The sequence below is a fragment of the Amblyraja radiata genome, chromosome 10 (assembly GCF_010909765.2).
Source record: "Amblyraja radiata isolate CabotCenter1 chromosome 10, sAmbRad1.1.pri, whole genome shotgun sequence".
Taxonomy (NCBI): Eukaryota; Metazoa; Chordata; class Chondrichthyes; order Rajiformes; family Rajidae; genus Amblyraja; species Amblyraja radiata.
In genome coordinates this window covers 59338698-59355430 of record NC_045965.1, presented here as the reverse complement: position 1 = coordinate 59355430, position 16733 = coordinate 59338698, and the positions used below count along the sequence as shown (strand labels likewise).

The 16733-nt window shown below is 50.6% G+C and overlaps 1 protein-coding gene across 5 annotated transcripts in view; it reads left to right on the top strand.

The window, feature by feature from the left end:
• The first annotated feature begins 5693 nt into the window (after positions 1-5693).
• The window catches only part of znf326 (zinc finger protein 326), a 120126-nt gene continuing 109086 nt past the window's right edge, over positions 5694-16733 (top strand). Inside the window, exon 1 of one of the 5 annotated variants that reach the window (XM_033028985.1) lies at positions 5694-5923. In XM_033028985.1, the coding sequence (XP_032884876.1) occupies positions 5734-5923 (190 nt within the window). In that variant the 5' untranslated portion in view covers positions 5694-5733. The remainder of the gene's footprint in view (positions 5924-16733) is intronic. The other 4 variants (XM_033028989.1, XM_033028988.1, XM_033028986.1 and 1 more) reach the window with 4 other exon arrangements.

The following is a 16733-nucleotide window of genomic DNA, read 5'->3' as shown; positions in this document are numbered from 1 at the left end:
CAGAAGGTGGGGAGGCATTGAGTAATTATGCAATATTTCTTAGAGGTTGTTGCAGCTCGATGAAAAATCTCGGCCACATGGAGGAAATGAACTTTGCTAGTAATACTAGAGTCATCATTTCTTAAGCTGCCCAGAAGTCTGAGAGAAAGGTGGAGATATGAAGCAGGCGGAATATTGGATGAGAGGAAACAAGTAGCCAGGTTACCAGACCTGGTTAAATTCTTGGACAAGGAAGTACGGTACATGTTAGAGCCACACCACGGGACTATTGAAAATCATAAACCAATTGCAACTAACAAAGGTTCTACCTTTACCAAAACTGAAGATCAGAACCTAAGAGAGGCAGTTTTTCTACCATTATAATACTTGTGGATATGACAGATGGAATGAAAAGAGATGTACCTACTAGCAAGCAAATAGGATTTTGTTTATTATGTGATGAAGTTGGTCAAGATTCAAGAAGGAAGAATATGAAAATAAGGTGGATTTCTTGAAAGAGAAGTGAATCTGTTTTGGATGTTTGAAAAAAGGACATATGGTGAGAGACTGTTGGGAGTCCTAAATTTGTTATAAGTGCAGGCAATATCATCCTGAAGCACTTCACACTGCAAAGAAGCTACCAGAGCATTGGGAAGAGGAAGAACCGGAACAAATAGAAGAAGAGCGACCAGAGCAAATGGCAGAGAAGGAACCGGAGCAAACAGAACAGAAGGAGAAGTCAACTACTAGTGATGCTGTCACCTCGCCTCAAGTAACTGGGGTTGGGGTTAAAGCCTGTATCTTCTCTATCTTACCAGTACAGGTGAGGAACAGCAAGACGAATACAGTGTTACTAACATATGCTCTTTTGGATCACGGAAGTTCGACTACCTTTTGCACAGAAAGTGTTAATCTGCCGAATAATTGTCGTATGGCAGAGCAACGCCCCCAGAAGTTGTTGAGAATACTAAATTTCATGAAGTAATAATCTCTTTGAAGAATAATAACTACTAGACTAAGTGGGACCCATTGGGTCCCAAGTTCACACGGGAGGGCTGGTTCCCCCAACGCAATATTCCACCTCTCCACCAATTCCAATATGCGTGGCCATTTGGGCGGGGGCTTTCTGGAGCACTAGAATGGGGGTTGTGGGCCGAAGGGACTGGTTTCCAGAGGGCTAGTATGGACATTGTGGGCCAAATGGGGTGGCAGCTCAGTCACTCAGGCCCGGTGGGCTGGCAGCTCAGGCCTGGTGGGCTGGCAGCTCAGTCACTCAGGCCTGGTGGACTGGCAGCTCAGTCACTCAGGGCTGGCAGCTCAGTCACTCAGGCCTGCTGGGCTGGCAGCTCAGTCACTCAGGCCTGGTGGGCTGGCAGCTCAGAAACTGCCTGAAATTCTGCCCAAAACAGGCGAGAGAGACTGAGAAAGAAGGGGGAGAGGGTGGAGAATCAATTTTAGACATTTTTCATCTTTTTCTACAGATCACAGCAATGAAGGAGGAAAGTCTATCCTGGCCTGGATCTCACAGGGAGCCAATGAAGGGAAGGAGAAAAATACTGGGGTGATGTTTAATACTTGCAGGGGGAATACTTACTGATGGGCTGAAGGGACTACTCCTGGGCTAGTACAGGCCTGATGGGCCAAAGGGGCTCTAAAAAAATAAATCTGATTGAAATCTCAGTGAAAGGCACTTTTTAAGGACTTTTCCTGGCCCGGCACGGGCTTTTTGAGCCAAAATGCTCCTCCTGGGCTATTACGGGATTTTGGGCAAAAGGGACTGGTTTATCGGCTTATGAGGGCCTTGTGGGCCGAAATTAGTGGTTTCTGCCAGGCAAAACAACTCCATTTCCATTTCAATTTCAAGCACAGGGCAGGCCAAACAGCTCATTGCATTTTCATTTCACTTCCATTGTCATTGGATTTGGACACAGATAATCTGCCAATGGAAAGAGCATTGGGAGCTACTAATGTTGCACAATTGAAATATGTTAACACAAAAGAAAATCCTGCAAAGTTTCTGGAGAACTGACAGCGAACCGCTTCTTAAGCGACAAGAAATGGATCAATGAACTAAAGTCTCTCTGTAAGCCAGACAGGGAATGGACAAAGCTTGAGCTGGGATTTGAATTCTCTGCTAATGATCCGGAAATTAAATCAAACCGAATGGTGAACGTTATTGCTAAAAATCCTGTTATTCTCTCGAAGGATTTTCACACTTCAATATTACTGTTACAACACATTCATGAGTTGATCGGACATGGAGAAAGAAGTTTCATGCTATCAAAGCTTTGGACTGTTATGTTTAGGACTGTATACTGGGTATCATGCCTGATGTTAAGGGTTTGGTGCGCACGGTATGACTTTAAGCTAAAAACAGTGTTTTAATAGGATCAATAATCAAGTTATGCCTGCTAGAAGGTGAAGATGGAAGACAGTTGATGAAGAATTCTGCTTGCGGATATATAGTGCATGTTATTTCTTTTTTGCTTTTGATATATGTTAAGCCTTCATGGCTACTTTTTTGATGTTTATTAATAATTGCCTCGGTATATACTCGGAACAATTAGGGGCCGGTATGTAGTGGCCATTTGGCTTCTTGTGTGTGTCAATAATTATGGCATTTGTCTTTAAATTTTAGACTGCCCATTATTATGTGGGTGGGATTTATTACGTAGTCTAGGGCGTGTTTGGTGCTGAGTTTCTTGCTTAGCTTTTAGTTTAGTTTTGGACTTGCATGGGGAAGGTTTCCCTTCGACCATGGTAAGTGTAACCTAGACATGAGGAGTTTTCTAACGTTTAAAGTGATATGCTGGTGTTTGACGAAGATTAAAGTGTACGAGTCGGAGAAGAAGGTCGGATGTATATCTTATGTGGAGGACAGCATCCCTACAAAAACCTTCCGAGTTTTTCCCAATCAGAAGCCTTGGATGAACTTTGAGATCCGCACTCTTCTGAAGACCAGACACCGGGCATTCATGTCTGATGATACAGTGGTCTACAAGAAGTCCAGAAACGACCTTGGTAAGGCCATCAAAAAGGACAAAAGGGACTTCTGCTCCAAGCTGGAGGATGAGACAGATGTTCGGCAGCTGTGGTGGGGCCTAAATGCAATCACCTCCTACAAGGCGAAATCAGGAGTTAGCTCGAATGTCGGCGAAACATCACTCCCTGACGAGCTCAATGCGTTTTACGCATGCTTTGATAGGGAGAACACTGATGTGCCTTCTCGAGCCCCCATTCGCTGTGAAGGTATTTCAGTCATAGTCACAGAGGCCGACGTCAGAAAATCCTTCAGAGGGGTGAACCCACGAAAAGCGCCTGGACCTGATGGTATACCCAGTCGTGTTCTAAAAACCTGTGCGGACCAACTGACTGGAGTTTTAACGGACATTTTCAACCTCTCACTTCTGAGGTCTGAGTTTCCCACCTGCTTTAAAGGGGCATCAATTATACCGGTGCCGAAGAAGAACAAGGTAATGTGCCTCAATGACTATCGACCAGTGGCACTAACGTCGGTGGTGATGAAGTGCTTTGAGAGGTTGATCATGGCGCAAATCAACTCCTACCTCAACAAAAACCTGGACCCACTGCAGTTTGTCTACCGCCACAACAGATCAACGGTGGATGCGATCTCGCTGGCTCTCCACTCCGCTCTGGACCACTTGGACATCAAAAACTCATATGTCAGGCTGTTATTCATTGATTACAGCTAGGCATTTAATACAATCATCCCCTCCAAGCTGGTTACCAAACTCGCAGAACTGGGTCTCTGCGCATCCCTCTGCAATTAGATCCTCGACTTCCTCATTCACAGACCACAGACTGTTCATATTGGTGGAAATGTGCCAGCATCGATAACAATCAGCACGGGAACACCTCAAGGCTGCGTGCTCAGCCCCCTGCTGTACTCACTCTATACTCATGACTGCGTAGCCGGTCACAGTGCGAACTCCATCATCATATTCGCTGTTGTGGGACGTATCACTGATGGGGACGAGTCAGAGTATAGAAGAGAGATCGACCGACTGAATCAAAAATTAACAATTGTTATTCCAGTGAGAATCATTTTCTCTTAGAAAATTATATGATTTGATAGCATAAAGTGACCTCACTAACTTTGACAAAACAACACTAAATGTTTGGTAGACACAAAATGGTGGAGTAACTCAGCGGGACAAGCAGCATCTCTGGAGAGAAGGAGTAGGTGATGTTTCGGGTCGAGACCCTTCTTCAGACTTCTTCAGCATCTTCTTCAGACTTCTTCAGCATCTGCAGTTCTTTCCTTCACTAAATGTTTGGTGACGAACCGAACGTCAACGAGTCGGGATGGAATCTTAAATTCTGTCCCTTGTCACCATTGAAAAAAGGATTATTAGATTCTGCTTGATAACACCCAAATAACAAAGAGGGGTGCATTATTTTACAGCTGTTTATGCTTGCTTTGAGTAAAACAGGGCAGTGAACGCAGGCTCAATAATAAATTTCAGAACGGTCAGTATAGGAATTGATTTGAGGTCATGGAGATTGGAAATAATCAGACAGCTTTCACACACACATGCTCCCACATAAATGTGTAGGAAGGAATAGAATATAAAAAAGCACCAGACGGCTCAGTCTGCATCTCTGGAGAAAAGACTAGGCGATGTTTTGGGGCGAGATCTTTCTTGTAATTATTTAAGCTGGGTAATAAATAAATAATTATAAATAATATGTAATTATTTAAGCTGTGTATGATGTTTCAAATCAGTCCCTGTGGGCGACGGAGGTGGTACGGAGTTCACTTTCAGTTTAGTTTATTGTCACATGTACTGAGGCTTTTGTTGCATGCTAACCAGTTAGTGGAAAGACTACATGTGATTATCAAGCCATTCAGTGTTCAGATACATGATAAGGGAATAACGTTTAGTGCGAGATAAAGCCAGCATAGTCTGATCAAAGATAGTCCTTTGAGAGAGAGGATGTTTCCATTATTGAGAGTCTTGGACGAGAGGTCATAGCCTCAGAATAAAAGATTGGTCCTTTAGGAAGGAGTTGAGAAGGAATTGTTTTAGTCATTGGGTTGAATTCATTGCCACATAAGGTTGTGGAGGCCAAATCTTGATTTGTACGGGTGTCAGAAGTTATGGAGAGATGGCAGGAGAATGGGGTTAGGAGGGAGAGATAGATCAGCCATGATTGAATGGTAGGTACACAAAAATGCTGGAGAAACTCAGCGGGCGCAGCAGCATCTATGGAGCGAAGGAAATAGGCAACGTTTCGGGCCGAACCCCTTCTTCAGATTGAATGGTGGTGGCCTGATGGGCCGAATGGCCTAATTCTTCTCCTATCACTTATGATTTTATGAAGTAATTGGTTATTTTTTAAGGCAGATATTGATAGATTCTTGATTAGTGCGGGTGTCAGGGGTTACGGGGAGAAAGCAGGAGAATGGGGCTGAGAGGGAAAGATAGCTGAGGCAGGATTGAATGGTGGAATAGGCTTTTCAAGAGAGAGTTAGATTTAGCTCTTAGGGCTAAAGGAATCAAGGGATATGGGGGAAAAGCAGGAATAGCGGTGCTGGCACGAAGGGCCGAATGGCCTATTCATGCACCTATGTTTATATGATGGGCTGAACGGCCTAATTCTGCTCCTACCACTTGTGACGCGAGCCCGCCCCTGGGCCGGGGAGGAGGGCGGGTTATTGTGTCGCACTGCCGAGCAAAGATCTTTGCTGCCGAGGGAGGCGCCAGAGACGGACGGAGGAGAAGCGACGCCATGGACGGCTCAAGGAGAAGCGACGCCATGGACGGCTCAAGGAGAAGCGACGCCATGGACGGCTCAAGGAGAAGCGACGCCATGGACGGCCTAAGGGAAAGCAGACGCAGCTGGGGCATGAGCGACAACGACGGCGGTATGCGGGGCTCCAGCCGGGGCTTGGCCCCCAGCGACTCGGACGGGATGCGAGGTAGGAGATACGAGGAGAGGAGCGAGAGGCCGCCCGCCTCCATTTTATCCCCACACTCTCATCGCCGCACCGCACCATGGCGGCGGCGTCGCCGCTCTCGGGCATGTTACAGGAGGGAACCCGAGGCCTCGCCCGCAGCGTTGTGGGACACAGGCTGACATCCTCGCTCCCAGAGGCCGAAGTGGTCTCAATGTCCCGACCGGGACCGGAGTGGCCTCAACGACCCGCGCTGCGGCACTAAAATGGCCGCTCTCTCTCTCCATCCCACCCTCTTTCTTCTTCCCTCTCCTCCTCTCCTTCCTTCCTTCCCTCCCCTCCCCTCTCCTTCCCTCCCATCCCTCTCCTTCCCTCCCCTCTCATTCCCTCCCCTCCCATCCCTCTCCTTCCCTCCCCTCCCATCCCTCTCCTTCCCTCTCCCTCCCATCCCTCTCCTTCCCTCCCCTCCCATCCCTCTCCTTCCCTCCCCTCCCATCCCTCTCCTTCCCTCCCCTCCCATCCCTCTCCTTCTCTCCCCTCTCCTCCCCCCTCCTCTCTCCCCTCCTCCTTCCCCTCCCTCCCTCTCCCTCCCTCCCTCCTTCCCTCTCCTCCCCCCCTCTCCCTTCCCCTCCCCCTCCCTCCCCCCTCCCCTCCTCTCCCCCCCCCTCCCTCCCTCCCCCTCCCTCTCCCTCCCCCCCCTCCCTCCCTCTCCCTCCTCCCCTCCCATCCCCCTCTCTCCCCCTCCCTCTCCTCCCCCCCCTCTCCTTCCCTCCCCCCCCCTCCCCTCCTCCCTCCCCCCTTTCCTCCCCCCCCTCTTCCTCCCCCCCTCCCTCTTCCCCCTCCCCTCCCCCCCTTTCCCCCCTCCCTCTTCCCTCTCCTTCCTCCCCCCCTCCCTCCCCTCCCCCTCCCCTCCCCTCCCCCCCTCTCCCCCCCTCCCCCCCTCTCCTTCCCTCCCTCCCCCCCCTCTCCTCTCCCCCTCCCCCTCCCTCCCCCTCCCCTCCCCCCCCCTCCCTCCCCCCCCCTCCCCCCCCCCCCTCCCTCCCCTCCCCCCCTCCTTTCCCTCCCCTCCCCCTCCTCTCCCTCCTCTCCCCCTCCTTTCCCTCCCCTCCCCTCCTTTTCCCTCCCTCCCCCTGCCTCTCACCTCCCCCTCCTCTCCCTCCCCCCCTCCCTGCCCCCTCTCTCCCCCCCCCCCCTCCTCCCTCCCCCCTCCCTCCTTTCCCTCCCTTCCCCCCTCCCTCTCCTTTCCCCCCCTCTCCTTCCCCCCTCTCCTTCCCCTCCCTCTCCTTTCCCTCCCCTCCCTCTCCTTTCCCTCCCCTCCCTCTCCTTTCCCTCCCCTCCCTCTCCTTTCCCTCCCCTCCCTCTCCTTTCCCTCCCCTCCCTCTCCTTTCCCTCCCCTCCCTCTCCTTTCCCTCCCCTCCCTCTCCTTTCCTGCCCCTCCCCCTCCCTTCCCTCCCCTCCCTCTCCTTTCCCTCCCTCTCCTTTCCCCCTCCTTTCCCTCCCCTCCCTCTCCTTTCCCTCCCCGCCCATCCCCTCCCGCTCCTTCCCTCCCCTCCCTCCCTCCTTTCCCTCCCCTCCCTCCTCTCTTCCCCTCCACTACCCTCTCCTTTCCCTCCCCTCCCTCTCCTTTCCCTCCCCTCCCTCTCCTTTCCCTCCCCTCCCTCTCCTTTCCCTCCCCTCCCCTCCCTCTCCTTTCCCTCCCCTCCCCTCCCTCTCCTTTCCCTCCCCTCCCCTCCCTCTCCTTTCCCTCCCCTCCCTCTCCTTTCCCTCCCCATCCTCTCCTTATCCCTCCCCTCCCTCTCCTTGTCCCTCCCCCATCCCTCCTCCTTTCCTCCCCCTCCCTACTCCGTTTCCTCCCCTCCCCTCTCCGTTTCCCTCCCCTCCCCATCTCCTTTCCCTCCCCTCCCTCTCCTTTCCCTCCCCTCCCTCTCCTTTCCCTCCCCCTCCCTCTCCTTTCCCTCCCCTCCCTCTCCTTCCCTCCCCTCCCTCGTCCTTTCCCTCCCCTCCCCTACCGCGCCTTTCCGCTCCCTCCCCTCGCCCTCCTTCCCTCCCCTCCCCTCCCTCCCTTTCCTTTCCCTCCCCGCCCCTCCCTCCTCCTTCCCTCCCTGCCCTCCTCCAGATTCCCGGCCCTCTCCTTCCTCCTGCCCTCCCTCTCCTTTCCTCTCTCATCGCCCTGCCCATCCTCCCGCTCCTTCCTCCCCTCCCGCTCCTCCTCCCTCGCCGCCCTCTCCTTGCCCTCCCCGCCTCTCTTCGCTCCCCTCTCCTCCTATCCTTCCCTCCACGCTCCACGCCCTTCCCTCGTCCCTTCCCTCCCCTCCATCTACCCTCTCCCTCCCTCCCCTCCCTCTTCCTCCTCCTCTCCTCTCCTCCTCCTCCCCTCTCCTCCTCCCCTCCCTGTCCTTCCCTCCCTACCTCCTCCCTTCCCTCCATACCTCTCCTTCTCCCCCTCCCTCCCCCCTCCAAATGTGACCACTGTGAAAGAATATAGTTTCGAACATTTGCTGCTTGTTTTAAACCAACCTTTAAATTCGAGAAACAGTGTCCCTGATGTTTCTTACTCTTCTCCAACTAGCATCTGTCATAGAAACATAGCAAATACGTGCAGGAGTAGGCCATTCGGCCCTGCACCGCCATTCAATATGATCATGGCTGATCATCCAACTCAGTATCCTGTACCTGCCTTCTCTCCATACCCCCTAATCCCTTTAGCCACAAGGGCCACATCTAACTCCCTCTTAAATATAGCCAATGAACTGGCCTCAACTACCTTCTGTGGCAGAGAATTCCAGAGATTCACCACTCATCTCGGTCCTAAAAAACTTCCCCCTTATCCTTAAACTGTGACCCCTTGTTCTGGACTTCCCCAACATCGGGAACAATCTTCCTGCATCTAGCCTGTCCAACCCCTTAAGAATTTTGTGCGTTTCTATAGGGGGTGTGCACATAAGGTCACCGGGTCAAATGGCTTGACGCACGGAGCCGCTCAATCCATCTGGAGGACATCCGTAACTTCCGGTATATGTTATTAATGCAAGAAACGCGTACTTTCCTACCTGTTAAAACCCGACAAAATGTTGAATTTTTGCGCTGTAAAAAATTGTGGAAGTCGGGGTAAGTGTGAGAGACATGTACCCAACTTCAGAATTCCAAAAGTGAAGCGAAATGAAGGTAAAGAGAAGCGAGAGCTGAAGGGACAACAACGGCTAAAGTGCTTGGCGAACATTGGCCGTGCAGATATCGGAATTGAAAATATTGGGAATTATCGCGTTTGCTCACTGCATTTCATCAACAGTAAGGCATTATTTGCGGTTTTCTTGATTCCATTGGTATCTAAAAACTCAGAAGCGATAAATCTGGCTGTAAATTTTGCTTCAGAGGCGCTTTCTTTTCGTATGTAAAAACCCACTTGAGAACCATGGGCGATTTTAAAATTTTACAGCCAGATTTATCACTTCTGAAGCTTTAAATGCCAAAGGAATCAAGAAAAAACATAAATCAGGGCTCGAAATTAGCAGTTGCCCGGGTGCCACTGACCACTCAAAGTGCCGCCGGGCAACCTAAACGCCAAGTCATTTTGCCAGGCTTGGCAACTTGGTTTATACCGAAGATATACCGTGGGAAAGATGGTAAGTGTGGCGTGACGGAGGGTCGGAGCGAATGACGGGCCCCGCACAGCAGCAGCAGCGGCTCCATCTCCTCCTCCTCCTCCTGCATCCCGCCCGGCCTGATAACGCTATAGGATCTTTGCTGTTAGCGGCCGCTATGGCCGCTGCTGTCACTCCACCAACGGCGCTTTCAAAACAAAACCTTGGAGGAGGGAGGTGTTGGTCAGAGGCGGAAGTAGAGGGAGCTGAGGATAGAGCGCGGTGATTGGAGGAGGGAGTCGTGCCAAAACACTCTCAGCAGACCTGCACCGCAGCCAGGATCGATCCCGGTCTCCGGCGCTGCAATCGCTGCCGAACTGCCACTGGACCATCCCCGTCCCCACCCTAAAGCCCCTCCACGCACGGGGTTGGCCAGAGACGTCGGGAATCAGACGGGCACGGTGCCCCCAGGCCCACAGCCAGTGCAGAGAAGCAGCGCTAATCCCAGCTCAACTCTGCCTGTCCCTGTCTGGATTGAGACAGGGCTGTAGGCGAGACAGGCAGAGTTGAGATGCCTTTACGCTGGATTGAGCTGAAATTACCATTCACAGGGCCTTCGAAGCCTCGCGCGTGTGTGTGAGTGCGCATGCGCGCGGGGCCGCCAAGATATTGTGTCCCCGGTCCCCTCCATATTTTAATAGCGATTTGAGCGATGATGCCTGTGCTGTCCGAGGAGCGCTGACCTTCCTTTCCACCTCCTCTGCCCCTTCCTCTCTCTCTCTCACTCTTGTACGCCCTCCTCCACTCCCCTTATTTTCTCCATCCCGCACTGATCCCCATTCCTGCCTCTATTCAGTCCTCACTGACATCCCCTGTGTTCCCCTCCTCATCTACCCCCCCACCCCATCTATTCATCCTGCACTGATCTCCCTATCCACCTCGCATTGATTCTCCTGCCACTCCCCATCAATCCTACACTGGTCCCCCAATTCATCCTGTACTGACCCCCCTTCCCATCCATCCTGCACTGCCCCATCCCTTCATCCTGCATTGCTCCCCCCATCCATCCTGCACAGTCCCCCCCCTCCCCCATTCAACCCACTGTCATCCCCCGCGCTCTCCCCTCACAATTTTACCCACTCCAACCAACACGCACTAATTCCCCTGCCTCAATCCACCGCCACCGCCACCTCAGATTCAGATTCAGATTCAAACTTTATTGTCATTGTGCAGTGTACAGTACAGAGACAACGAAATGCAGTTAGCATCTCCCTAGAAGAGCGACATAGAATATGAGCAATAAATAAATATACGTGCATACAGTCGTAGTAGTGCAATTTATTCTGGTGGAAGGAGTGTCCGGGGGGGGGGGGGGGGGGGTGACTGGCAATTACCGAGGTACAGTGTTGAGTAATGTAACAGCCGCAGGGAAGAAGCTGTTCCTGGTCCGGCAACGGAGAGACCTGTAGCGCCTCCCGAATGGTAGGAGGGTAAACCGTCTGTGGTTGATGTGAGAGCAGTCCTTGATGATGCTGAGCGCCCTTCGCAGACATCACTTGCTTTGGACAGACTTAATGGAGGGGAGTGAGGAACCGGTGATGCGTTGGGCAATTTTCACCACCCTCTGCAGTGTTTTCCGGTCGGAGACAGAGCAGTTGCCATACCATACTGTGATACAGCTGGTAAGGATGCTCTCTATGGTGCAGCGGTAGAAGTTCACCAGAATCTGAGGAGACAGATGGACCTTCTTTAGTCTCCTCAGGAAGAAGAGACGCTGGTGAGCCTTCTTGACCAGAGTTGAGGTATTGTGGGTCCAAGAGAGGTCATCGGAGATGTTGACCCCCAGAAACTTGAAGTTGGAAACACGTTCCACCTCCGTTCAGTTAATGTGGATGGGGGTGTGCGTGCCGCCCCTAGACCTTCTGAAGTCTACAATGAGCTCCTTGGTCTTCTTGGAGTTAAGGGCCAGGTTGTTGTCAGCGCACCATGCTGCTAGGAGCTGGACCTATCCATCCTGCACTGATCCACACCCCCCCCCCCCCCCGACCCTATTGTGCTGGAAATGTCTTCAGAGTGAACATTGACTATGTTTGATAAAGGAATGCAATCAAATATGTTTTAATTCCCAATGTTATTATTTGTTTTAATCCATAAAGGCGGATTAATTAAATTGTGATCACGTGAAACATTAAAACCGCAGTGTTCGATTGTCACTGCTACTGTTGATTCATTTTAACGGCAAATCAATGCTCTTAATATGGAGTATCAGTACTGTAGTTATTTAATGAGCAACATTCACAACCATACGTTGGATTTATCCTGGTTTTACTTCTACAGTCAGCATCGGTACCTGGGTGACCGTTGTGTGCCTCTTTGTATTATTCGTCTCGTAAGGATGAAGGGATCACGACTTTGTGGCCCTTAACTATGACACCGTCCTGTATTACCAGCTCCTCGCGGACTAGGAAGAACGGCTACACCTCCAGTGGTGTGCTGGATTGCCTGTCTGGCCAGCTTCTTTTGATTATGGATGAGAGTAGCTGGAGCGTGCCATCGGCGGCTGTGTGTTCAGCTAGACGACGCAAGCGTTCCGTGGGAACGAAGTCGACCTTGAGAACGGTGTTCGGTGTCCGTCATGGTGCGGGAGGCATAAGATACAGGTAGTACAGTCCCATCAGCAGACGTTTGTAGGCAGGCTGCGCCCAGCCCGTATCGTGAGGCATCGCAGGTTACCGTGACAGGACGCCTCAGGTCGAAGAATGTCAAGGTGGGAGCGCTGGCCAGCTTGGACTTTAAAGAGTCAAAAGCTTGTTGATGATGCTGGAACCAGGCCCAGGCAGTGTCCTTCCGAGTGAGTTGTCTCAGAGGCGAACTTAGCTCGCTGAGGTTCGGTATGAACTTTCCCAGGTAGTCCACCATACCCAGAAAGCGTTGTAGGCTTAACACGTCGGTGGGGGCTGGCATTTCTGTGATGGCAGCAGTTTTCTTCGGGTCAGGCTTAAGGCCATCAGAAGTAAAAACGTGTCCAACATATGTGACATCTGTAACCCTGAACTTGCATTTATTAGGGTTGAATTTCAGGTTGATCTCACTTGCCCGTTCCATAATACGCTTAATCTAAAGCCATGCTCCGCTGTGTCTCTGCCATATACCAGGGTATCATCTACGATGATGGCGCACGGGAGTCCTTGGAACAGCTGTTCCATGTTTCTTTGATAGACCTCGCTGGCCGAGTTGATGCCGAATGGCACCCTGAGAAATTTAAATCTGCCGAACAGTGTGGCAAACGTAGTCAGGTTTGATGACTCGTCATCTAGTGGTATCTGCCAAAACAAGCTTTTTGTGTAAAGGACGGAAAATACTGTTGCGTGCGCGATCTGTGCAACGACGTCCTCGGCAGTTCACATCTGATAAGGTGGGCGCTTGATGGCTGCGTTCAAATCTTTTGGATTGATGCAAACACGGAGCTCGTCTTTGGCTTTCTTGAAGGTGACAACCATGGTGGAAACCCAGTCAGTGGGCTCACTGATTTCGGCTAGTACACCCATGGAGACCATGTTTTTTAGTTCAGTCTCAATTCTGTCTCGCATGGCATGGGGCACACGGTGGGGGGCACGGACGGCTGGGTCGACGTTGGGGTCAATGGCTATCTTGTAGGTCACAGGCAGCTTGCCATCGAATAGATCAGTGTATCCTCAGATATTAGTAACTTGTGAACGGACTGGTCAAAGGAGACTAGCCCTAAGTCTTGGCACGCATGGATGCCCAGTAGAGTCAGATTTTAAGATATAGAAAGTTAGATTGCTTGTGGTGTTTTTCGGCACAAATTTAAAAGTAGTTCTTCCCAGAGGATACAAAACCTCCCCCCCCCCATAAGCATGTTAGGTGGAGCTGTCTCTAGTCAAGGCATCATTATTTCTTATCTTGTTCTAGACGTGCACAGACATTCCATTCACGCAGGCCCCGGTGTCGAGTTTGGCCTTAACAGGCTTGTTATTAAATGTCATTAGAACAGAGGGATCCAGAATCTTACCAGCTGAGTGAAGGAGTGAATGCACAGTTGACTCCTCGTATGTGCTAATTGGATCATCCTCGTTGGCAGAGTCGAACTGGTCCTGTGAGTCTGGAATTGTTTGGTTTTGTTGCACTAGGTGCAGATTAGACGCTGAGCTGGAGGGTCTGTTCCCACGGGACCTGCAAACGATGGCAAAATGATTCATCTTTTTGCAGTGATTGCAAGGCTTTCCGTTTGTCCCTTGTTGTGGAAGTAGTTACAGTTAGGGCACTTCTGAGGGGACTCATTGGCGAATCCCCGGTTAGCCGGTTGAGGGGGTTCATTCATAAATCTTCTGTTATCGGTCGGTGTTTGTCGTCTGTTGAAACCTGTCAGGTTTATGGTCTTCAAGTGTCAAGCTTAGTGGAGCAACAATTTCAGACATTCGACAGGCTTGTTCAAGGGTTAAATCAGCATTCCGCAGTAACTCAGTCCTTAGCTTTTGATCGGTCATACCACTGACAAGCTTGTCCCTGATTAATTCGTTCGTCATGACCTGAAAGCGGCATCGCTGAGCCATATATTTCAAGTCACAGATAAATCTTTCCACTGGGAAGCTGGTGTCTCGCGAAGAACTTAGCTCTTTCTAAAATACGGTTTGAGGGTCGGTCGCATAGTTCACGGGATTTACGCAGTAAAACAGTGGGGTCACGCATGGTCTCAGCAGGTACAACTACCTGATCGTTGTCATCGTAAACGGCTGGTGCGTATTCAAAGGTCCGCGCTCTCATCATGGCTTCGTGTCCCGCCAGGTTAAGTAGGAGGGAAGCCATGACAGCATCTGGTTCATTTCGGTGGACGATATTGATATAGTGTTCGTAGTCGATTTCAAAGAGTCTCCATTGTTCCCCGATGTCAGGATCGAAGACAAGCTGCGCAGGCTTTCTGCATGATTGAGCCATGGTGATACAAGTGAAACTGATAAACAGAAATAAAACCCGATATACAGACGCAGTGGGTTACTCCAAGCTTTCTGACACCATGTAAATAAGCAAATTGCACAGTCTGGAGTTCAAAGGCATCTTTAATCAATACGTGTAATATAGCGGTACAGCAGGTTGTTAGTTGTTAGTTCATCGTTACTGCTTCCAAGACTGCCTAGTGTAGGAAGTGGGTGTTAATATAAAACATACAGTAAGGCGGGGTTAGTGATGCTATTTCTACAATGATTGGTTCACATGCAATAACCAATCTATAGGGGTGTCTGGAATGGTGGGTGTCTGGAATGGGGGAGGGATGTCTGGAATGGCGGGGAGGGGGATGTCTAGTCTGCGGAGGTGTCTGATCTGGGGGAGAGGGGGGTGACTAGTCTGGGGAGGGGGGTGTCTGGAATGGCGAGAAGAGGGGTGTCTGGAAAGGGAGGAGGGGGTTTCTGATCTGGGGGGCGGCGCGTCGGGTGGCTGTCAAACCCAGGTGATGTCTCACCTGCCGGCAGGCGGTGTCCGGAGGGACACTGCCCCTGAGGGACGGGAGCGGTCGCCATCAGCGCAGTGAGGAGGCAGCTGCCGATGGCGATGATGAGCCGGGGGGGGGGGTGCGCGTCCAACCGCCAGCGCGACTCAAGTGGCGGTGGTGCGGCCTCGCGCTCGCACTCCCATCGCACGCACATTGGTCCACCGCGCGCACAAGCAGTGGTTGCCGCCCGCGGTTGTGCACCCCGGGGGCGCTCGAGGCGCTGTCGCCCACATCAAGTGAACGGTTTAATTAATTGTCAAATGTTTATTCTCACCTCTGGCATGCCGCCTGTTCCGCTGAGCAACTCCAGCATTTTTGCATCTATCTTCGGTGTACTGTGTACAGATAAATAATAAATGGCCATGAATATACTCCGCTCCCTTCCCCAAGCATCCCGCGGGCAGGATACGGCCGGCGGGCCGGGAGTTTGACACCCCTGGATAAACTGATAGATGATGGTGCATTTTGTCAGGCTTTTTCTTTTGCATCACCAATGTTTTCTTGGAGAAATGTCATCAAGGGTCTTTTCCAAGGGTAAAAGAGTTTTATTGTCATGTGTCCCTGATAGGACAATGAAATTCTTGCTTTGCTTTAGCACACCAGAACATAGTCGGCACGAATACTGAACAGATCCATGCGTCCATATATCATTGCATAAATATATAGGGAGGTCTCACGGCAGTCGGGTCACGACCCATGACCCGTGCTGTTGCTACGCTACTCCAAATGGATTACACGCGATGTACTGCAGGTAGGCACTTACCATTGTTTCCAGCGTAGCGGGCCCGTTACAACCCGCTGAAATTGTCAATTTTTGCGCTGTAAATAATTATGGAAATCGGGATAAGCGTGTGAGACATTTAGCCTACTTCAGAATTCCAAAAGTGAGGAGAAATTACGGTAGATAGAAACGAGAGCTGAAGGGACAACAACAGCCAGAGTGCTTGGCGAAGATTGGCCGTTTGCTCACTGCATTTCATCAACTAAGGCATTATTTGTGTTTTTTCTTGATTCCTTTGGCATCTAAAAAGTTTCAGAAGTGATAAATCTGGCTGTAATTTTTTTTAATCGCCCATGGTTCCCAAGTGGGTTTTTACATAAAAATGAAAACGCATCTGAAGAAAAATTTACAGCCAGATTTATCACTTCTGAGAATTTTTAGATACCAAAGGAATCAAGAAAAACACAAATAATGCCTTACTTGATGAAATGCAGTGAGAAAACGTGATAATTCCCAATATTTTCAATGTTTACCAAGCACTTTAGCTGCTGTAGTCACTTCAGTTCTCGCTTCTCTATATCTTCATTTCGCTTCACGTTTGGAGTCTGAAGAAGGGTTTCGGCCCGAAACGTCGCCTATTTCCTTCGCTCCATAGATGCTGCTGCACCCGCTGAGTTCCTCCAGCAATTTTGTGTACCTTTGGAATTCTAAAGTTGGGTACATGTCTCTCACACTTACCCCGACTTGCACACTTTTTTTTCAGCGCACAAATTCAACATTTTGGCGGTTTTTAACAGGTAGGAAAGTACGCGTTTCTAGCATTAATAACATACCGGAAGTGACGGATGTCTTCCAGTTGGATTTAGCGGCTTCGTGCGTCAAGCCCTATGACCCAGTGACCTTACATGAATAAATAAACTGATGAAGTACAAATAAACAGATTATTGGCTATTAATGTTCAGAGTTTTGTCGGAGCCGAGTTTTCAAGGCTCTTTTCCCTTTCATGAATTAAATTTTGCGGCA